At 38.8% G+C, this 23,111-nt stretch overlaps 2 protein-coding genes across 3 annotated transcripts in view; one reads left to right on the top strand and one right to left on the bottom strand.

Annotated features, from left to right (window-relative positions):
- The window catches only part of fancc (FA complementation group C), a 28,833-nt gene extending 11,778 nt beyond the window's left edge, over positions 1-17,055 (top strand). Inside the window, exons 5-15 of the mRNA XM_084390388.1 lie at positions 4,838-4,945; positions 6,512-6,576; positions 6,762-6,926; positions 7,035-7,191; positions 9,911-9,966; positions 10,607-10,706; positions 10,988-11,063; positions 13,678-13,771; positions 14,823-14,997; positions 15,116-15,307; positions 16,683-17,055. Of these exons, the coding sequence (XP_084246514.1) occupies positions 4,838-4,945; positions 6,512-6,576; positions 6,762-6,926; positions 7,035-7,191; positions 9,911-9,966; positions 10,607-10,706; positions 10,988-11,063; positions 13,678-13,771; positions 14,823-14,997; positions 15,116-15,307; positions 16,683-16,823 (1,329 nt within the window). The 3' untranslated portion in view covers positions 16,824-17,055. The remainder of the gene's footprint in view (positions 1-4,837; positions 4,946-6,511; positions 6,577-6,761; positions 6,927-7,034; positions 7,192-9,910; positions 9,967-10,606; positions 10,707-10,987; positions 11,064-13,677; positions 13,772-14,822; positions 14,998-15,115; positions 15,308-16,682) is intronic.
- Positions 17,056-17,867: 812 nt separating this feature from the next.
- Positions 17,868-23,111, bottom strand: part of aopep (aminopeptidase O (putative)) — a 93,270-nt gene continuing 88,026 nt past the window's right edge. For both annotated transcript variants that reach the window (XM_084390387.1, XM_084390386.1), the window contains exon 17: positions 17,868-18,095. The gene's annotated coding sequence lies outside the window, so the exon portion shown is untranslated. The remainder of the gene's footprint in view (positions 18,096-23,111) is intronic.

The raw sequence follows: 23,111 nt of genomic DNA, 5'->3' as shown, positions 1-23,111 counted from the left end.
TCCAGTGACTGGTCTACAAAAGGTCCAGAAGGTCGCTGTTTTTGACTTTCTTTTGGTATAGAGGTCAGTTTATTGTCAAAATTAAATTACACCATGATACCATGGTAATCTCATGCTTTTCCAGACATTTGAAGTACCATTTGCAGTGGTAATTTGATTAAAGATTATTAGGGCACATTAATTTTTAAAAAAGAAAAAAAGAGAATGATGTGCATGGATAAATCATGTATAGCAAATACTGAAATAATACATGGTGACTTTAAGGGACATAGTTGTAACTTTTCTTCAGGTCTGAGTCAGGAATTGTGCCACTTTGTGTTCTCTGTTTAATAGCAGATCACATTCTCATTTGTTTTGTTTTGCTGAAATAGAATTACTGTCCAATGTTGTCGGTCTCTTTCTTGTTGTGTTTTAGCAAATTGATTTGGTTTGATTTAGTTGATTTCCTGGGGGTCTATCTTCTCCTCTCAGTCTGTCGTCTTGCCTCTTCCAAGCCGTTGATCTCTTATTTTTCCATTCTCGTGTTTGTTGCGGTCCTAATGGACTGTGTGTTTTTCCATTTATCCCCATTCCTTGTTTGTTCCGAGCGCTGTTTACTGTCACTTTCAACATTTGAAGACTCACCCATTAGAGAAAGCCTTCATGTCGATCAGCATGGGTTACAATGTGAGGTCCATCTGGGATGATTTCAGCTGACCCCCCAGAGCCTCAACGGCGGTGATGGCCTGTGTTCCTTTAGTCACTCATCATGAATAAACAATCAGTCCTGTCATTCATAAAGCCATCTTGGTCGTGTTCTTCATGTGGGTGGTTTAGCCGATGCTTCCACTAGAGCCACGGACTGACATTTTTGCCTGTTATTAAAGGGCCTGTTGCCCATTCTACTGTGAGCCTTTGCTCTGGAGCGCCAGCCTGACTCGCTCTCTCCACATCACAAAGACCAGACCATGCCTGATGGCCCCTCCGCTCCTTCAGGCCTCCTGGGGGTCTGGAACAGTCTTTAGGGAGACTTGTGTGGTCTCTTTAAGTACAATCACCTCTAATAACTATTTTAGGCCGAGCAGAATGACCCCATCTTTACTATTTCTGTCACTTTGTCTTTTGATGTGCCTTTATTTTTCTATTGCTTGAAACCCCTAACCATAAGGATTAAACTTTGTCAGGAAACGTACCCCTGCCCCAACATGAAGAATTTATTAGCCCGCATATTAATGCATTCAAAATCTGCTTATAACTTACAAAACTGAAAACTGAGTCATAACTGAATGCATAATTTGTTTGAACGTTACTGTTATTTCCAAGTTATTACTACCGCTTTTAATCAATAAAAATGTTTAGAAATTCTTTGAAATGTACAATTTTACGTGAACTACAGAAAAAAAAACGTTATGCAAGAAAAAAATCTATTTCGTCAATATTCATGAGAAATGTAATGTGCATATCGTTAGCCTCATAGCATAATTGCCTAAGTCATATTTCAATGTTTTTGGAAAACAAGAAAAAACTAAATTTTTAGAAATCACATTGTTATTTTTTATTGATATTATAACAGTACATTCAACCAGATGTGTGAACAAGTATGCAAAAAGAAAAAGACCCATCATCAATTGCCTAACAAATAAAAGTGACTTAGGCAGAAAATGCCATGACTTAGGCATTTTTCTCTTACATATAAATACAAACATAACATAACAAAAGTTGTTTTACTTTCCTAAATATAACCAAGATGTGTAAATTGCCAACCTTAACCAAGTTGTTTCTTAATGTATAACCTTAACCACTGTTTTCCTTTTCCACCCTTAATCGAAGTTCCACTCAGGTGCTGTCACGTCTCTGTTTGAGTTTAGTTCTGATTTAGTTTTCCCTTGTCTGTTCCATTAGTTAATCTGTCTCACCTGTGCCCTGTTAATCACCCCATTTATTAGCTTGTTAATTTTGCCCCAGCTGTGTCTTATCTGCCGGATCTGTTTCCCCAGTGTATTTTAGCCATGTGTTTTCTTTGAGTCTTTGTTAACTAAAAAACGCCCCAACCTAAAAAACTAAACAGAGTAAGGGAAGTTGTCTTTGGAGGAGAATGTGGAAAAATTCCTCGTCTACTATCCCTCCTCTCATTGGCCCAACTGATCCAGAGCCAGTCGCCTGCGCGGCTGATCCAGAGCCTGACGCCTGCGCGGCTGATCCAGAGCCTGACGCCTGCGCGGCTGATCCAGAGCCTGACGCCTGCGCGGCTGATCCAGAGCCTGACGCCTGCGCGGCTGATCCAGAGCCAGACGCCTGCGCGCCTGATCCAGAGCCAGACGCCTGCGCGGCTGATCCAGAGCCTGACGCCTGCGCGGCTGATCCAGAGCCAGGCCAGACGCCTGCGCGGCTGATCCAGAGCCAGACGCCTGCGCGGCTGATCCAGAGCCAGACGCCTGCGCGGCTGATCCAGAGCCTGACGCCTGCGCGGCTGATCCAGAGCCTGACGCCTGCGCGGCTGATCCAGAGCCTGACGCCTGCGCGGCTGATCCAGAGCCTGACGCCTGCGCGGCTGATCCAGAGCCAGACGCCTGCGCGCCTGATCCAGAGCCAGACGCCTGCGCGGCTGATCCAGAGCCAGGCCAGACGCCTGCGCGGCTGATCCAGAGCCTGACGCCTGCGCGGCTGATCCAGAGCCTGACGCCTGCGCGGCTGATCCAGAGCCTGACGCCTGCGCGGCTGATCCAGAGCCAGACGCCTGCGCGCCTGATCCAGAGCCAGACGCCTGCGCGGCTGATCCAGAGCCTGACGCCTGCGCGGCTGATCCACAGCCAGTCAAGTCACCGCTTCCTACAATGCCCCTTCGCCGACGTAGGAGGAAGAGGACCTGTCAGTCTCGCCAGAATCCGGAGGACGTACCCGGAGTCCTCGCCCTGTCGCCTCTGCGCCTCGCACTACTGGCCGCGCCTCTGTGCCTAGACAAGACAGTGTCATCGATTTCACTAAATCAGGATCTGATTCAGCTCTGGAGGCTTTACTGGCTGTTTCCTCTTCTATCTGTTGCCCCATGTCCACGTCATGACCTTCTTTCTTAGGTCTACTCTTATCTAAATCCTCTAACTCCACTACAAGGGTATCATCTTTATTTCCTGACAATAAAGCAGAAAATGCTGTTGAGTATTTTAACACAGTAAATCATGTTACATTCATAGGTTCACTGCAAAAAAATCTAAATCTTACCAAATACTTATGTCTAGTCAAAATGTCTAATTTCTAAAAAAAAATCTATTTGCACTTAAAATAAAAAGTAAATGCTTAATTACTTCACTTGCCTAAAATTGCCTAAATGTCTTTTTATGGTGACGTTTCTTAAGTGTAAAGATTTGTTCTGACCAGAAATGAGGTAATATTTTGCTAGTGTTGGCTAGCTACTTCATCATATCTTCTTACAAAAAATGTGATTTCAAGTTAAAATACAGTTTATAATCCCTTTCATTAACTGAAATTACATTTAGTATCTAGACAATTGAAGAAATATGAACTCTTACCAGATGAAAACGAATCAAACAGAAGAGCTAACATCACTTCTGGACATCTGTCTTCCCATGTTTTCTGCCATTTTGTTTGTATCAAAACTGCCTAAGTCAAAGAGATGACTTAGGCAGATAGTGTTTTTGGATTCTAATAAGTGTTGTGATTGGCTAAGAACATAGGCAGAAAGGCAGGATGATGCAGCAGTGGTTTGACAGTAAAGTTAGGCAGATATCACAATTTGGCCAAAAAATGACTTAGGCAATTATGCTATGAGGCTAACGATATATAAAATATATAAGAACATATAATAAGATATATTCTGAGAATCACAAGTTTTAACTTCTTTGAAATCAATGGATATAATTAAATTTCTTTGAACTTATAACTCATGACTGCTCAAATACAGTCCAAATTTGAATAAAACTCACATATTCATTTTCTAACATAATGACTTCAACATTACTGTGAAATGCTTTCAAACATAATATATACATTTAACTTGCGTCAAAACAGACAGTAAATTAGGAGGCTCTTTTGACTTGCAACCACAAACACCTTAAGAGTGCCCTAGCAACTACATAGCAACCACCCAGAACAAGCAATTGTTTGATTTTTAGTATTAATAGTTTAATAATGTATTGTGTTAGCTTGTTTCTTTGAAGATCTTTAGGCTACAGTCATGTGATGCCTTGATCAGAAAACATCTGAGAAGTGAATATGTGCTCCTCTCAAACAGTCTGTTTTCTTTCTTTTCATTTTAGGAATATTGTACAAGTTGTTTTGATTTAGCCTGGGCATCCATGTGGTTTAGTACTGTCTAAATTACCACTTTGAAGACCCCCAAAAAAAAAACCCAGACAAAACAAAGAAAAAACATCATGGCAGATGCCATCTTTCTCCACCTCAAGGTAGAGAAAAAAAAAACTAGAGAACATATAAGGTCTGCGTTTCATTGGCCTGTGCTGTAGCCGCAGCCCAGCTTAGAGTTAAGTGTGATCTGCAGTGTGTTTTTGCTGTTCAGATGGTAGTAATTGAGCCTCTTTGGGTCTGTGGAGGACATCTTAGCATACTGTAAACCTAAAGAAACCACATGGCCCCACCACAAGCAGACATGTTTTCTGTCAAGGCTTAAACCCTGTGCTTTCATAAACAGACAGGCCTTGCCACCATTCCATTGTCTTTTTCCCTTTTTTTATTTGTATGCAACATGGAGATGAATTTATGATGAGCAAATAGTTGTCCAATTATAGACAAATTATGTTATTGATGTTTCATGGTGTGTGATTACATTTTCCCAATAAAAGCTGTCGTCTGCATTTTTACGTTCTGTGTCTGTTCCGGACAGAATATGTTGTGTCATCTGATCTCGGAGGAGGAGGGCAGTGTATCTCATGCTACAGTAAAACATGCTGGATCAAGCCCGAAGCGATACCACTCAGAGGCTCTTCAGAAGGTTTGGGAATCACTGTTCACAGCCTTGGCATATTGGTTAATAATGACATGGGTGGTGTGATGGGTAATAAGGCCTGAGGCTAAACGATTTCTCTTTTTCAGTCTATTGATGATTTTCGATTGAATCTATTTTCTTTCCCCCAATCACAATAAAGGTTGTTTCTTATAAACAGCCACTATTGCCAAGTAGGTTGAAAATGTTTAATCTAAAAGTAAAATACTGTGAAAAGCATAGCATTATTAACCAAATTAACACCAGGAATATTAATATTGAATCATTTATGTTGAAATAATGATTTGGACCAATAAAATAGTACATAGTAATAAACAGCAATATTTACCTATATATATATATATATATATATATACAGTGCTATGCATAAGTTTAGACACCCATACTAAAGTTGACTAAAAAGAGGAATAAAAAATCATCTTTTGGAAACTGAACTTAATGCCTTAATTTAAAAAATTAGGAAAAATCCAACCTTTAAGTTCACCAATTTTCTTTGTGAATGAATAATGCATCGTAAATAAATAAATGTTCTTCCTTAAAATACAGGGTGCATAAGTTTGGACACCCCTATGTTAAATTCCCATAGAGCCAGGCAGATTTTTATTTTTAAAGGCCAGTTACTTCATGGATCCAGGATACTATGCATCCTGATAAAGTTCCCTTGGCCTTTGGAATTAAAATAGCCCCACATCATCACATAGCCTTCACCATACCTAGAGATTGGCATGGTTTTATTTCAGTTAGCCTAATAGCTAGTTTGATTTGCATTGAGAGATGATCTTATGGAAAGTACCCCATGCCAATCTCTAGGTATGGTGAAGGCTATGTGATGATGTGGGGCTATTTTAATTCCAAAGGCCAAGGGAACTTTATCAGGATGCATAGTATCCTAAACAAAAAATAAAAAAAAATACTTAAAAATAAAAATCTGCCTGCCTCTATGGGAATTTAACATAGGGGTGTCCAAACTTATGCACCCTGTATTTTAAGGAAGAACATTTATTTATTTACGATACATTATTCATTCACAAAGAAAATTGGTGTCCTTAAAGGTTGGATTTTTCCTAATTTTTTAAATTAAGGCATTAAGTTCAATTTCCAAAAGATGATTTTTTATTCCTCTTTTTAGTCAACTTTAGCATGGGTGTCTAAACTTATGCATAGCACTGTATATGCATGTTTGATATACAAATTGTATTTATAAATACCACTTATGTATATATTATGTAGACATAATGAGGCAGCATATGAAAAGTGACAGTAGCCATTTCACCATGATATAGATGACTGTCACTTTTCATCTAGTCTAGCAATGTGCTGTTTAAAAAATGGACTAATAAAATCATTTTAAAATCATTCACAATGAATACATTGTGAATATTAGATATCTTTCCCTGCCGTGTATTTTCCACTCATTTACATGAGAAAAAGGTTTTTCATGTTCACGGTTATTATAAACTGAAACCAAGTTAAAGGCTGAGTTGATTTTTAAATTGCATTTTTATGACATTTGTGATGTTGTGCAAACTGTTGTGTCCTGTTGTCACTTTTCAGGTGGTGGCATTGATGACAGACGAGGTCATTAAAAGCTGTGACGGCTTGCCAAAAACATCAGCAAGGTAATGAACGCTTAATCTCACACTGGATTCGCCTTTAGAGCACCTCTAACAACAGTTATTATTAAATGCCTTCTGTATATGTGTATGTATATATATATATATATATATATATATATATATATATATATATATATATATATATATATATATATATATAATCCACACTAATTAATCACTCTTTGTAGATGTTCAAACGAGAACATTCACACCATGTCGACGGCATGCGCTGCCTTGGTCACATGTCCTCAGATGGCTCCTCTCATTGGAGCTCTGTTGAAGCATTCCATGTTGTGTGGCTCTTCCTGTCTGAATCAAGAGTTTATTAAGGAAGTCAGTGAGGCCTTGATCAGGTATGTATCATTACACTGAAACACTGTAATGCAGCATTTAATGACAGCACACAGATGATGTCCGCTCTTGACCTGTGTATGTTTTTCCTGTCTTTCTTTCTTACACAGTAAGAGGCTTGTGTTGGAGGATGAGGCTGTAGTGACCCTGTGGTGTCTTAGCCCCACCTGTCTGGAGGGGGCAGCAGTGAGCTTACTGGAATCGGTGCTGTCTGACCATGAATCAATGACACAGAGTCTGGACAAACATGTTAACGACTCATTACTGGTACACTTGATTTCTTCTATTTTACCATTAAATGCTGGTATGTTGAATTTTTTTTAGATGGGTCTCAAGTTTGAGACCACATTAAATATCTGTCATTTAAACTGCTACTTTTAAAATGTTTCACTTTTTGATTACACCAAATGTTGTATAGTTGCATTTGTCCCTTAAAAACGGCCAAACAGATATATCAGCACCTTACAACAACAGACCATCACCGTGTTTATTAGCAACAAGTTCGCACTGTTATGTTTGGTGGCAACTAGTACCGCATGTCATAATATTTGCTTCGGTTGCTAATTAATTTTGTGCTGCTGTGTTGACAGCAAAACTATGGTAGTAAAGAAGGAATTTGATGGTCTGTTGTTCGTATGGTACACAATGTATGAAGATTAACAGCGGTACGCCGGCCTCAAACTCAAACAGTGTGACGTGAACCAGACCCGTGCTCCAAACACATCTTTATGAGGCTGTTTCATTCCTACATAAAGAAACTTAAAATGACTGAAATCAAGACCTTATTTACATGTCTCTCTAAGGATGTCAAACAGTCATCGTGTACATAGCTGATGGTTGAGGTTCGTTGAGGTCTGTTTAGCATCTCATTCTGAGCTGTACAGACAGGTAAAATGAGGCCCAAATGCAGCTGCATTCAACTCGTATTTGTTTGTGCTTCAGAGCATATTAAACTGTGCAGTGTGTTTACGTTGCAGGAACAAGTTGTTTAAACCGCAATCAAAAAGGGGAAACCAGAAATTAGTTTCACATTTCTGTTTTCATCCACCTTCCTCAAAGCTGAGCTCCAATAACAATAAACAGCATCTTCCAGCATCCCACTGCCAGAAAGAGGATGTTTTTGCTATTCTGTAATTGACCCTCCCTGAAGTGTTAGGAGAAGGTATGGATGAGTGTTTGGAGAACCCATCTGTTTTCACTAGGGAGAGAACGCTTCGGCCTTCATAAAAAGCAGACAGCTCTTTCCTACGCCTCTGCTTACATCACGGTCTCTTATGTGAGATTTTAGAGATTTAAAGCAATAGTTTTCAATTTTTGGTTTTGAAAATGATTGATAATTTATTCATCCTCATGTCGTTCCAAACCCATATTATTTCTACTGTAAAACACAAAAGGTGAATTTATGAAGAATGTAATGGTTGCTCTTTTCCATATAATGAAAGTAAATGGGGACTGGGGAAAAAAACACCATACATTGTCAGAAAAATTACCATGAAAGTGTAGTACAAGTGGCCCAAACTAGTCGTGCTCTATATTTTAAGTCTTCTGAACTTTGTGTCATGAACACATTTTTTTTTAAAAGATTATCTTTTCCACTGTAACTCCACTGACAGCTCCAGTCCCAATTAAATATAGAAAGTCATACAGGTTTGGAACAACATGAGGCGAGGGTGAGTAAATTATTGCATAATTTTAACTTTGGGGTAAACTCTCCCTTTAAGGAGAAATGCTTTTTTTGAGGCTGCCAAAGGGTTAGGTGATCAAACTGACCAAATTTGGGTTTATTTTGATTTTTCAATGTTTTTGAAAGAAGTCTTTTATGCTCAGCAGGGCTACATTTATTTAATCAAAATATATTTAATATTTTTTTTTCAGGATTCTTGGAAGAATAGGTAGTTCAAAAGAACAGCATTTATTTGAAATAGAAACATTTTGTAAAAGTATTAATTTTCTGACTCCTAACTTTTTAACAGTAGTGTATGACGATTGTCTGATGACTAGTGTCTGAATCGCTTATTTATGAAGATCCGGTGAGGAATTAAATGGTGTTGTATATCAACATTTCGGCTCCAGGTGCATCTGAATTATTGTGCGAAAAATTGCTTGTGATTGCAGTCATACAGTTTCGTTCATTGGTTTTATGACTTTGGCTGTGAGTTGGTGAACTCTTTTCTTGACGTGATCTTTCTCTTTCTTGTTTCTATTGCTCTGTCTTCTGTTTCTGAGACGGGATCAGACCATCTAATATTTGTTGCCGAAATGCGTCTCTTTTTATTGGAGCAGCAAATTGGCGGCTTTTGGCAAGCGTTGAATAGCTGGGGTTACGGGAATATCTGAGATGCTTTGGGGTTTGGGGGGTGGTGTGTGAGGATCGTGTGTGTGTGTGTGTGTGTGTGTGTGCGTGCAGAGGGGAGATGAGGGTGCCTGTAGGCTGGGTGTGGCAGATGTTTTAATGGTCCCAAATGAAGGAGAGAATAATGAGGCTTCTCCCTGTGGCCTACACACACACACACACACACAAACACATGCGCAAACAGAGACAAATGTTCTGAGGATCAAAGACCGCAGGGGCACATGTGGGCTCTCTGGAGCACTGATGTTTTGGGTCTGGGTGAAATGTTTTTATGGCATTCTTTGCCCATATGAACTATGGGTATATTAATGAAACCTGTTCTATTAAAATATGTGCATGTACGTTTACGTGCTGCACCAGACACGCATGTACAGCTGCTTGGATGTAATTTTTTTTACTCTCTTTCACATGAATTTAAAACAGATGATATTTGCTGTATAATAAAGCAATGTGCGTTTTGTTGGTAAGAAACTTGGCTGTTAAACTTGCAGCAGTGAATTATGGGAGAGGATCTGTGGGAGATGCCAACGGGTCCTCATTATTATTGCAGCATTGCCTCCTGGTGGTTGAGAGAGTAGATTACAACCAGACAGTGTTCCTAATGCACTGCAATGTTCTTCTTTCCCCCACCAGCCTCAAGCTTCAGCCCATTACTGCCACATCTTTCTCACAGTCACTGAGATTTACAGGTGAATATTGGCTTGTATTATTTTTTTTTTTAGACCTATGCAAAATCTGTCTGCAAAACACCATAAAATGTGCCCCAGACCATCTTTAAATCCATTCTGCTAAAATAAAAAAATGTATATATATATATATAAAAAAAAAAAAAAGACATTATATAATATACACAGTAGTGGCCAAAATTGATGTCCGGAAGGGATATTTGTTTTTAATAACCCTACAAATGTGATTAAACCATCAAAATATGAGGAAAATATTTTCTATTTTTTTAAACAAAACACTACTTGGTTATGATATTTATCTTACAAAATTATTTGGCAAAAAAGGCAAACTGCTACAGGTTTCATAAAACCCCCCAAAAGCTCACAGGAAAAAGCATTCATTGACTACAACATATTCAGTTATTAATGTTTTGTTGGTTCTATCAATTATTATATTAGTACTGTCCAATAATATTATTTTTATTATTGACATTTTTCTGATTTAGGCTGCTATTGGAAGCTTTCAAAGAATACTAAACTGTTACCCATATCTTATGTTTTGATGCTTTCTCAATCAAAGCATATATTAGAGCTTTAGTGTGAATGTTGTTTGTTTTTAAACAAAAACAGTATGGATTTATAATGTGTGTGTGTGTGTGTGCAGGAATGTGTTGACAGAGATTGATGAGAACCTGGCCCTGAGAGCCCTCGTACAGGTTTTCACCGCCTGCTTCCTCCAGAGAGTGACTGGACAGAAACCTCAGGTACAAGCTGACTTCATGAATGTGAATGTGTCATTTCTCTGGCACTAGCAAGCACCAAACCGAATCAAAAAAAAAAAAAAAAGATTGTTTCCAAAAATACGAAATCCCACAGAGGCCGTAAACAAAAGAAAACAACGCAGAGAAATAACAATGCATGGCCTCTGTGGAGTTTCATGTGATTGGCAGGTCTGTTTGGTGCCACTAGTGGCTCTCAAACGACACAAAAGAGATATTTCAAAGTTGGACTTGTTGTGATATCTGTGTGCATATATGATTTGTAGGATCGTCTACCACTCAGAGCCTTCTTCCCAAACGTGACGCCCAGTTTACTCTCTCCTTTACTGACAGCACCGTCAGGTACAGCATCACATACTATCTCTGAGAAAGCTTTTCTGATGATATAGAGCATCAACAGTTTATAGCACATAGGGGGGAGGGGGTGGGGTAAGCTGTGCCACTTTTTAAGTTGGTTTCAAATAACCAACTTAAAAAGTGGCACATCGTTTACAGTTTACCCCTAATATAATGCATAATATAATGCATATGTATAATGCTAAATAAAGCTTTAAGTAAATGAAGCCAAAAAAATATTTTCAAAATATCTCTTTAGGGGTAAACTGTCAGTTTAATTGTTATATATAAATTGTTTACATTTTTTAAATATGAATAAAATAAACATTTGTTTATACAGAACCAACAAAATGTGCAGAATGTGTTTTATTCACATTTTCTGAAATAAATAAAAATTTATTTAATAAGAAAAAAATGTCCAGAACATCTGGCACACTTTACCCCACAGCTATCATTTTGTGAAAAATACTTAATTATAAATGTTATTATTATAAAGATTTTATATCACATGTATTAAAAAAACAAAACAAACAAAAAAACATAAATACTAGAGGATTGTTCAATAAGACAAAATCCTTTTTCATTTAAAAATAAATGGCTGATCCTTAACCTGAAAATCACCTGATTTTATGAATTGGACACACTACCGTTCAAAAGATAAAAGAAAAAAAAAGAAAATTAATACTTTAATTTAGCAAGGATGCAAAAAAATGTATCAAAAGTGACAGTAAAGTCATCATCATGTTACAAAATATTTATATTTAAAATAAATGCTGTTCTTTGGAGCTTTCAATTCATCAAAGAATCCTGAATCACAGTTTCCACAAAAATATTATGCAGCACAACTATTTACAACACTGAATAATAATAATAATAATATTAATAATAATAATAAATGTTTCTTGAGCATCAAATCAGCATATTAAATTAATTTGACTGAATTGAAGACTGGAGTAATGACTGGTGAAAATTCAGCTTTGCCATTACAGGAATAAATTACATTTTATATATAAAATATAGAAAACAGTCATTTTAAATTGTAATAATATTTTACAAAATGTGTAAAAAAAATAAAATAATTTTTGTACTATTTTTTTTTTTTATAAAATCAGCCTTGGTACGCACAAGAAACTACTTTCAAAAACATTAAAAAAATCGTACTGATCCAAACTTTTAAACAGAGCATATTTGTAGACCTTGATCAGTTTGCGTTGACACAAAATTCATTTACTTCCCATATAAATTACTTTAATTTGCTTTAAATGGATTCTTACCATGAAAACAAATCACTATTCTCACGTACATGTCAGTCATAGGCATATATACGGTCATATGACAGAAATTGTGAATGTTTCCTAGAATAAGGGGAGACACAGCTACATAGTTTAGTCTAATTATATCAGATCGCCAGCAAATTACAAGACACTAAATCTCTTTCTTTTACTCATATACCACCCAAAACGATGACCTCATCAACCGACTGAACACGACTAAAATATCGGTTTTGTCTCAGTGAGTGGCTTGAGCTTTATTTGAATCCTTCATCCTAAACCTCCACCATCTGAAGTGTCCAAAAGCCTGGCCTTATCTCCCTCCCTCCATCAGAGCAGTCCCAAACAAACAGGCTCCTTCCTCCTGTACCCACCCTGCCCGCTTCAGGCCGGCCCTCTGATATCTATCTCTGGCTCGACTCCCAAAGGACCCTGGGCTCTGCAGCGCCTCCTCAACTCCGGAGGATATCCTCACAATGCCACCTATTCTATATCCAGCACAACAGAAGAATAGCTGCAGGCCTCAGGTGTCTGCTCCGCTAGGGGCTCTTTTTTAGGATTATTTGTTTGCGCCGGTTCAATTGTCAGTGTACATGGAATGATTGACATGAAGGGGGCCTTCGTCTCTGAAAGGAGATTTGTGAATGCCAGAGCTTAGGTATTTACCTCATCTAGCCAAGGATAGGTCATTATTCTTGAATGTGGGACAGTTCATCCAAAAATGAACATTTTGCCATTATTTACTCACCCTCTTGTTGTTCCAAACCTGACCTTTTCTTCTGCGGAGCACAAAAGAATATATTTTGATGAATGTCTGCTTTTTTGTCCATATAATGATAGTAAATATACAGTGCTGAATATGTTTTAAGGGGCTAAACACCCCAGGTAAACAGTTTAACTGAAGTATCACCATACTTCCCCAGTTGATTAAGAATTGCATACATTCTTGTCCACCATTTTTTTCAACATTTTCAAAATTCACTATGTTTTTAGGAATAAAATGTATCAGTCAAGCAAATGATAAATTAACAAACCCCTCTGTAAATCCTTCAGAATATAGATAGGAATAAAGCTGTAATGTTTAATGAAGTGGAGATATTTGCCTCAGAAATGCATTTTGAGAAATCGGACTTCAAAGATATGTATTGTATTTAAAATCTACAGATGCAAATAGATAAAGTGCAATAAAATAAACAAAGATTGGTCAAGAACATTTTAAAGGCCTATCGAAGGGTCGATTGAAACTATTTGAACCGGAGGTTTATTATCAGTGGGTAAGTTAGGTATCCAGCTCAAAATCAGTTTCCAAAGTGTCTGATTTCTGCGTTTCTCATGTCACCCTCTTTCAGAGGTTCCCAGGGAAGCCTGGCGGGATCATCTGAGCTGGATCAGAAGTTTACTTCAGAGCGTGACAGAGAATGAGGAGGCGGGGGAAGATGTCAGGTGAGATGAGCTTCAAGACACTCTGCACTTCATTGCTTTCTTATCGTCTGCCGTGCTGTTACTTGAGAGATTTCCCACGCAGTAATCCGGTATGTTTCTGGCCAGCTCAGGCGTGACACAGGAAGGGTGTTTGGACACAGATGACCAGATATTCAGTGATAGGTTTTCACTTGAAGTACATAGCTGCTCTTCACAAATGCTTGTCCTGGAAAAATACCCTAAAGGTCTATCCACACCAAGTGGAATGTCCTGAATGACTTTAAAATGGGTACATTAACCCTTTGTGCTACATACATAACCCGCCCTTAAAAGTCCCATTCATAATATATGTGTATACATAATATATGCACATAAGTATAAAATATGTTTTTCATTTAGCCAGACATACGGTCGATTTGTTTCATCCTTGATGCGAGTAGACCTATTGACGCCAATTCTTTTCGCATTTGGTGCAAGTAACCCTATACAGTATACACACATACACTACTGTTCAAAAGTTTTGGATCAATAAGGTTGAATATTTTTATTTAGCGAGGATGCATTAAATCAATCAAAAGTGTGAGTAAATCAGAAAGATTTCTATGTAAAAATTTTTTTTTATTTGTCAAAGAATTCTTTGTATCGTTTCTAAAAGAAATATGAAGTAGCACAACTTTTCAACACTGATGGTAAATAGAAATGTTTCTTGAGCAGAAAATCGGCATATTAGAATGATTTCTGGAGGATCACATGACACTGAAGACTGGAGTAATGATGCTGAAAATTCAGCTTTTGTTTATCACAGGAATAAATTACATTTTTAATATATTCAAATCGACTTCTGTGAATATTTCTACATGAAAAAGCAAACAAATTGTTGAATCAAAGTTTGAAATTCATTGAAATTGACAGATTAAAGTAATTTATTTATTTATCACTTTAAGCTGTCCATTTCAGTGTTCAATTAGAATTAACCTTCTTGTTTCTTTATCTCTCTTCATAACACACGTGTAACAGTAAATAACTGTTATGTTCTTCCATTGTGTGTTTGGGTGGATGGTGATTTTTCCAGGGCGTATGAGTCTGTCTTTGAAGCTTGGTTCCTGCTGGTGCAGTGTGGGTACTGGGTGGACACAGCTGTTGAGCTGCTTGTTCTGGCAGAGCCTGAGAACGCCGAACCGCTGCTGTGGCTCCTGACGTTCTTCCACCACCCCACCAACAGAGGGCACCAGAGGTCCCAACAAACCGTAAGAGATCTAATTATGGCGCTGAAGTCAGTCAACCTTACGTCACAAGTTAAAAACAGCAAAGTGAAGCAGACTGGAAAATTACTGATGGTCTCCTCCTCTTTGTTTTTAATCTCAGGCAGTGGCCAGAGAAGCCTGGACTCATCTAAGGATCCTGTTTCTCACTCGTCCTCCCCTTCCTAGTCACCTCAGTGCTGTGAAAGAGCTCCTGTCCTCCTCTCTTTCAACAAACCTCGTCTTGCATCTGTTTTCAAACTTTGCCATCTTTTCCCATGGACCTGTTAGCATTATCACTGAAATAACTGACAAGGTGAGGTCTTCACTGATTCAGTTTCAGCACATTGTGAAATTACATTTACGTCCACAAATGCCAAGGGTTTACTCATGCGAACCCGGTGGCCTATTCAAGACTAGACGAGGGCTCTGCGCAGCCCAATTAAGTTGTCATCAGTGCCTTTATTGATCCTATGCTAGTTTGTGAGGTATGCAGAGAACAACAGAATAAAATAGGCTGTTGGGTTTACAACACATTTAAAATCAGAAGCGTTTCAGTCTCACGCACGCACGCGCGCACACACACACACACACACGCACGCACACACACACACACTTTAAAAACAAGTTTAGCCCCAACTGCTTGAATGCTGAGAGTGGCTCTTTTATGGCAAGGTTAGGCCTCAACTTTGTTTACATACAGGGATAATTCATATTGATAATGATATTTTGAATATTCATGCAGGTGTTTCCCATACAACGACAGTTCATAGTGACCATGGGCTGTCAAACTCTGAATCTGACAAACAAAACCCAAAAATCAAGTAGTTCATCTGATTTGTGCTTTATATTCCAAGTCTTCTTAAACCATGATATGTTTTTTTTTGGTCATAATTTACTTTTTATCTTATAATTTCAATCTAATAACATTGTCATACTTTCAACTTTTTATGTCAGTTATGACTACCGGTAATTAAAACAATTTGTCATCATTTTAAGGTGTAATGTCATAATTTTGACATGCCAAAAGTTTTAGGCCATATTCCCTTTTAATCTCATAATTTTGACTTTTTATCTCATAATTATGGCTTAGTATCTCATAATTTCAACTTCTTATGTCATAATTATGATTTACTAATGCATGTTTATTTCTCATGTGGTGGAACCTTTTCTGCTTCTGTCATACAGGTACTCGTTTCTCCGTTGTCTCCGCTGGTAAAACACGATAATAAGTGTGTTCCATTGTCTAATTTTCACTCCTTGCATCACCGAACTACACTACTCTACTAGCATATCTAGAGGCAGCAGCCAATGAGTGTGAGGATTCTCTGACGTTTAGTAAAACTCAGCCAGTCATGTCATTTTAACATGGCGAAATACAATGAGGGTGTGAGCTGCACCATACATATTGAAACGCTTTTTATAGAACGTTTTTTATACAAACATATATATATATATATATATGAAAGAATTATCGTTACAGTCTCAATCCCATGTGAGTCTCAATCCCATCAAATCAGCACCGAACTAGCGAATGCACCTCTATTTTTTTAGTTCCATTGAAAAATGAACAGCATATGGGCTTTGCAATATGAAAATAGATAATGATTAATACACACTTAATTTCCGTGGTCCAGTGGAAATTGTGAGGGCTAATTACCCAAATGTGTGTGGTTTTTTTATGCTGGCAGGTGCTGACTGAGGCCGCTGTGAAGCGCAGGGCACTGTGGATCCTCGCTTCGATACGCTGCAGACTAAACAGTGCTGCCTCGCGGGACGACAGAGTTCATTCCAGGCTGAGGACGCTTCAGGACACCCTCCTCCAAACCTGAGAGCCTCACATAAAAACTCCTAGCTTCGAGAGCTTTCTGAAACTATTTATTAGGACAAGGAATCCTGGCGTGGCTCAGTTACGCATCAAAATGCTGGGTGGGACGATATGGCATTTATAGAAGAGAAGCCCAGCTGCCGTTTTTAACTTTAAAAGCAGTGGGTGTTCTCCCCCTAAACCCAAGAGGGGCCTCCGCACTTGATGTATTGAGCCAAATAAAAGGAACACATTTATTTCTGTCTGTGTGTTTGGATGACATCAAACGTGAATCTGAGAAAGTAAATTTCCACCGATGTGACTGCTGTCAGATCTGCGGTTGTATTTCGTGAGTGTTTGGACTCTGCGTCTTTGTTGTTTGACTGCGGAGCTCCGTCTAGCTAACACGCCGTTTGTCTTCGCTCACTGTCCTCCCACACACTCTTTTGACAGGAGAGCATGCCGGAGTCCTTCTCACCACATGATCACTCACATCTGCGCGTGTGTGTGTGTGAATCCCAGGGAAGGGCCTCCTGAATAGTTTAGTCTCTGTACTTTACACTCTAGACTCCATCATCGCTAGTGCTTCTCCGTGGGTCTCTGTCTCCCTGTAGGACCATTTCCTCTGAGCGTTTTCCCAATTCAACCCTCTCAAGCACGTGTTTATCACTCAAAACTGGGTCATACTGAATTTAAACTATAGGAATATTAATAAATGTCTGTCATTTGAAATGCTGTTAAATTAAAGTAGATAAATTGTCACATTTAATACTAGTCTAACTGCAACCAGTTGAATATTCACTGAACAATTAAAAGGCTATTATATGAGACAAAGAAACGTGTCAAATCGGCAACAGAAACGTCCCTGAATGTGTGAGGTGTTGTAAAAACACTAACAGTGAGTATAAGGTGACATGTTTAGCATGTAAACATGCATCATCTGCGCATATTTCTACCACAAACATTTTCTTCCTATCTGATCGGGACTCTGGGACTGGACAAAAACAAGCTGTACCTTGGTGAGGAAGTTCAGGTAGCCCAGCCTTCCAGTACTTCAGAATGACACACATTTGAGTACAGTATTTGTTTTTAATTCTTTCTGACAATACAAAAGTATGACATTTTGGCTTTATTTCATATCTTCTAGCTTGAACATTGAATTGTTGCAATGATGGAAAACAATCGTCCTAATAATGACTGATTTGTTTTTTGTGCATATTCCATTTGTCATGACAGTGGGATCCTGCTTGATTTCCCTGAGTTGAACATGTGACTGCAGACCAAACAGATCTGAAACCTGCAAAAGAGAAGAGCCAGAATCACTACAACATGAAACATTATGATTCATTCTCAGGACATCAGAAGTAATGTATCAAGGCAAGACACATTTATTTATATAACACATTTCATACAAAATGGTCATTCAAAGTGCTTTACATAAAAGGATTTTAAAGAATAAGGTTTAGGGTCCAGTTCTCACTATTAACGAGTTGCTTATTAGCATACACATTACTGTTTATTAGAGCTTATAAAGCAAAATGAATGCCTGCATGACCATATTCTACATCCCTTAATCCATACCTGAACATAACTACCTTACCAACTATTAATAAGCAGTAATTAGGAGTTTATTGAGGCAAAAGTCGTAGTTAATATTGAGAATTGGACCCTAAAGTGTGACCAAACTTTCAAACAAAACCAAACTATCTTTTTTTTTATTTTATTTTTTTATAATAAACATTCTACAAACATTCCATGTATTTCTCAATAAAAGAATGACTAAAATGCTATTTAAAATAGTTTTGGGGGAATAGCCCCAAATGGCATTTAAGTAATTTTACTATGTAGTATTTTGTCAGTAGTTTCAATTTTAGTTCACAATAACAACTCTAATGCGTCTCCCAAGGTTGGCACAGTTAAAATGCAGTGAGACACATGTGTGTGGATAGTTGTCTGTGGACCAGACTCCTGTTCCTGCTGAACTGAGCCAGTGTTTCTACAGTACTGTAATCAGCTCAGTAGGCACGGGAGGCCAAGTCCATCTATCTCTCGCACACGCTCACATATGACTCACGCTGATGGAAGGATCAGATATGGGATAATACGCTTCAGCTGAAGGTGCTTAGCACTTCATTTCCCACAAAATATCTCCTAATGACATTTTAAATACGGCCCGTGCAACTAATTCCATTTTTACTAGCCTTGGATGGTAATGCATCTTTAAACACTTTCTAAATATAGTCATTTATGGCCAGCTTCTCCTCAGCTTCATATTTAACTCGTACATCTGTCATGACTTTAGAAGACGGCATGCTGGCCGCTGGCCGTCCGCTAACTCAATCTGCGGAGGTCCTTTTAAGCACAACTTCCTGTCTCAATTGCTGTCTTTCATATTTCACCCATCAAAGCTAAAAGTGGAGCTGTTTTTACAGTCCAGAGATGCAGATGTTTTGGTCTGTGTGGCCGGGTCTTGCTCCATTCCTCCTGTCCACATTTCCCAGAATTCCTCTGGATTACATTTGGATTTTGTGGCCCAGCAGTAGGAGAGAGCAAAAATCATTTTGTTTTTCGCACGGAAGTACATAGTGACTCTATAAGACGCTTGAGCCCATGGAGAAGAAAAAGGAGGAGGAGGAGGAAGACAATAACTCCTGGGCTCCTCATCTCACTGTGGGCTCCATTAGCTCAGTCTGTTTCTCTTCAGCCCTCATTACAGCCATCTCCACCATCTCAGACTCAATCTTCATCTGTCATGCCAACCCGAGCGCTCTCGGCAAGAGTTTGTTATGCTCGTTTTTGGAAGGGATCTCACAATCAGCTCATTACGAAGGCAACCGCGTCGTACTGCACTGCTACGATAAAGTTTTACTCCACAAACCCTCAAAGAGCATTTGCACAATGATATATGAATTCTCAGTCTGATGGGAGAGATCTGAAAAAACTGTATACTGGAAAATATCAGGTTATGAAAACCAGGTGTCAACGTTTTTTGGGCTTGTTAAGCCCAAAGTATACACCGTTGTTTTTTACACGTACGCTAACGTATGCGTACAGTCGAATGGGTAGCCTTTCAAAGTGTACTCCATTTGATAGCGCGCGCGAACAACGTGTGCTCTAGAAAGTTTCATCTTTGATTGTTGTTGCAGTCTCTGATATTTTGTTGTTCTGTCTTTCTAGTTTAATTTTTTACTGTGAAACAACGGCCTGGGCCAGTGTCGCCACCTGTGGAACAACTGATTAGTGCAAAACAAATTCAATGCGCATATGCGATCTGCACGTACAAAGTACATGCGGTTACAAAAATCGTGTGGCACGCGTACTATTCTAGTGACGAAATTTGCGTCAGTGAATTTGCGAAATTCACTGTACACGGACCCAATACTTTGGGATTTAGCATGGCCTGCTAGAATAAAACAGCTTCTTTCTCCATTATCAACCATACAAAGTTAATTATGAAAACAGGAAGAGAATTTTTTAAACCTTTATTTGTTATGGAGTGCTCTTAAAAGTAGCTGGTGAAAGGCTTTGTACTGTTAGCATCACTGAACCAGCAGTGTTGTCATCATGAATAGGGATGATGAACAGGATGGTTGACTAGTCGCTCAACCACCAACTAATCACTAATGGCAAGTTTGACTTTTATGTTGATTTAGTTTATTATCTTTTCATATTTTAGCTGCAGTGCTTTAAGAGGATAAATTAAGAGATGCAACTTTGAGGAAAGAGCCGTAACGTACTGTGTGATAGCATGCTATACTGTAAGTCTGATAGTAGCATTACTGACCTCAAACTTTTCAACAGTAGGAGATTATTTGTTGACTTTCTGTCTAAAGGAATATCCCTAGCCATGATGTCATTTTCTTGAGCGATTAGCCACTCGACAACTGAAGTGTTCTCTAGGTGTTATAGACCACATTGGCAAAGACTGCTGAGAAGAAAGTCTTCTAATACAAACTAAACTACAGACACCCTCCACCGACTTTCTCTCTAACAAGTTGTCTTCCGTTTCTCGTGAATGTATAATAATTACACTTTTAGCACTTCACATCTGCATTGGGTTGAAGAAAAGAGGGGAAAAGCCGTTCCCTGAGGTCTCTCTCCGTCTGTCTGTCTGTCATCCTCTCATCAGGTGCAGAACTTAGCCACTGTGAACAAAGAGTTCAATCACTGTTCACCAATCAGCTAAGCTCTGCACCTGCTCTGAGAGTCTCTCCTCGACACTCGTTCGCCCACGCCGTCGTTCCTCCTCTGCATTTTCTTGTCATCCTGTCGGAGGCCCACAGAGAAAAGCCACGTCGTCTTTTATTTCTATTTTCTGGAGCTGCGTGAAGACGGTGCCTCTGGTTGCCATAGCAGCCGTCCGAGCGGCGGTTGTGTGGTAATCCCTGGCAATGTGATTTTTATCTTAAGTCACAAATCAGCACGCCAGGAACCCACACAGCCAGCAACATGAAAGGCAAAACCTGCAGATCCTCTTGCTCTCCTGCGATTGAGCACGCTTGGCTGGGCCGCCGATATGTCCCTCATTATCCCCATCAAGACGCATTTCACAGGCCTCCAACTTTCTGATTTCAGCCCGACACATTTCTCAAGAGTTCTCTTACACTTGTGGGATATTTTTACTGTTTCTGAAGTACACAGGCTGAGTCTTAAACAAGGCCTGCTTTTAACATCTAGAAATGAGGGAACGTCTCTCTGGATGTTTTTTTGACATCAGCTTTCGAACGCAGCTGAAGAAAAGTTTCAAATATGTGACCATGGACCACAAAAACAGTCACAAGGGTCAATTTTTTAGAAATGAAGATTTATACATCATCTGAAAGCTGAATAAATAAGCCAATGATGTATGGTTTGTTAGGATAGGACTATATTTGGCCGAGATACAACTATTTGAAAAACTGGAATCTGAGGGTGCAAAAAAATCGAAACATTGAGAAAATGGTCTTTAAAGTTGACCGTTTATGTTCGCGATTGTGCAGCATTCACTCACAAAAATAAATGTCTTATATATTTACGGTTGGAAATTTACAAAATATCTTCATGGAACATGATCTTTGGCATAAAAGAAAAATCGCTAATTTTGACCCATACAATGTATTGTTGGCTATTTCCACAAATATACCCGTGCGATTTCTGACTGGTTTTGTAGCTAAATATGCACATGTGAGTGTACATCTTAAAATATATTTTCACTATTTTCAGGTTTAGAATTTTTTTAATTTAAGTAATTCTGTTAAGCTTTAGTTTATTTTTCAGTTTTAGTTTTAGCCATTTTAATACAGTACTTCAACTGCCCTGGTAATAAAAAGTTCAGATTATCGGATATCCTCTCTATGAAAATGTGCAGTTATATGCATGTTGGTCGACTTTCAAATGTTAATAAGCAATGAAGCTTTATTCAAATATTAATAAAAGATTATGTCAGACTACTTAACTATTGTTTTCCTCGTTATCATATCAGTTTTATCAATTTTTTTTATTTATATCCCATAAAAAGTATTTTTTCATAAACGATTAGACGAGTGACACATCGTTCACCCAAAAACGTATCTAAGCGCAACACCCATTATTCAGGTCTAATAGCTTTTTGTTTAGCGTGCTTCAAAACAACAGGTGTAACCTGCTATCAGAGTTTAGCACATTTCAGGGCACGTCCGAGCAAGGCAGGCGCCCAGTGTGTGTACCGAAGATTTATTGACAGCGGCTAGACGCTGACCTCTGAAGACAAACAGAATCAAAATGCTGCATTAGCGATGCACAAATTGCAGAATGATCGGTTTGACCGGCGTGATTCATCCAAATCAAGTGACATAAACCACGACGTCTTGGAAAAGCTGCCCGTCTCCTCCGAGTCCTCAAACAAATAAAACTGTCTTGTTGGCAGATTAAAAGCACTACAGCTTCACCAAAAACTCTGGAGCGAGACGACTAATGGATTTATCTCAGGGCCCATAAGTTGCCTCTTTCCCATTGCCTGTGCTGCTCGGTTAAACAGAATAATACCTTAGCGTGATGTTGAGATAGGCGGCTTCAAAGCCAGACAATTACTCTTTCTTCCGTTCATGGTTACCACAATATATCAGTCCTTCACAGCTTTTAAGGAAGCAACAAATTATGTGGACCCAGGGAATCCCTCCCTTGTGGAGGCAGGAATTTCACACAGTAAGGGCACAGGGATCCACCTCTCGCCTAAAGCCCTGGATAAAAAAAGCTGCTGACCCGTTTCTTTTCTGGTGCTTGGGAATTGTTTGAGGAGCACATTCCGAATTCATCATAATACAAACAGATCTCGACAGGCTTCCTGGAAAAGTGC

Source organism: Rutilus rutilus, assembly GCF_951802725.1.
Source record: "Rutilus rutilus genome assembly, chromosome: 19".
NCBI lineage: Eukaryota > Metazoa > Chordata > Actinopteri > Cypriniformes > Leuciscidae > Rutilus > Rutilus rutilus.
Note: the sequence above shows the minus strand (reverse complement) of the source record. Positions and strands in the feature narration are given on the sequence as shown.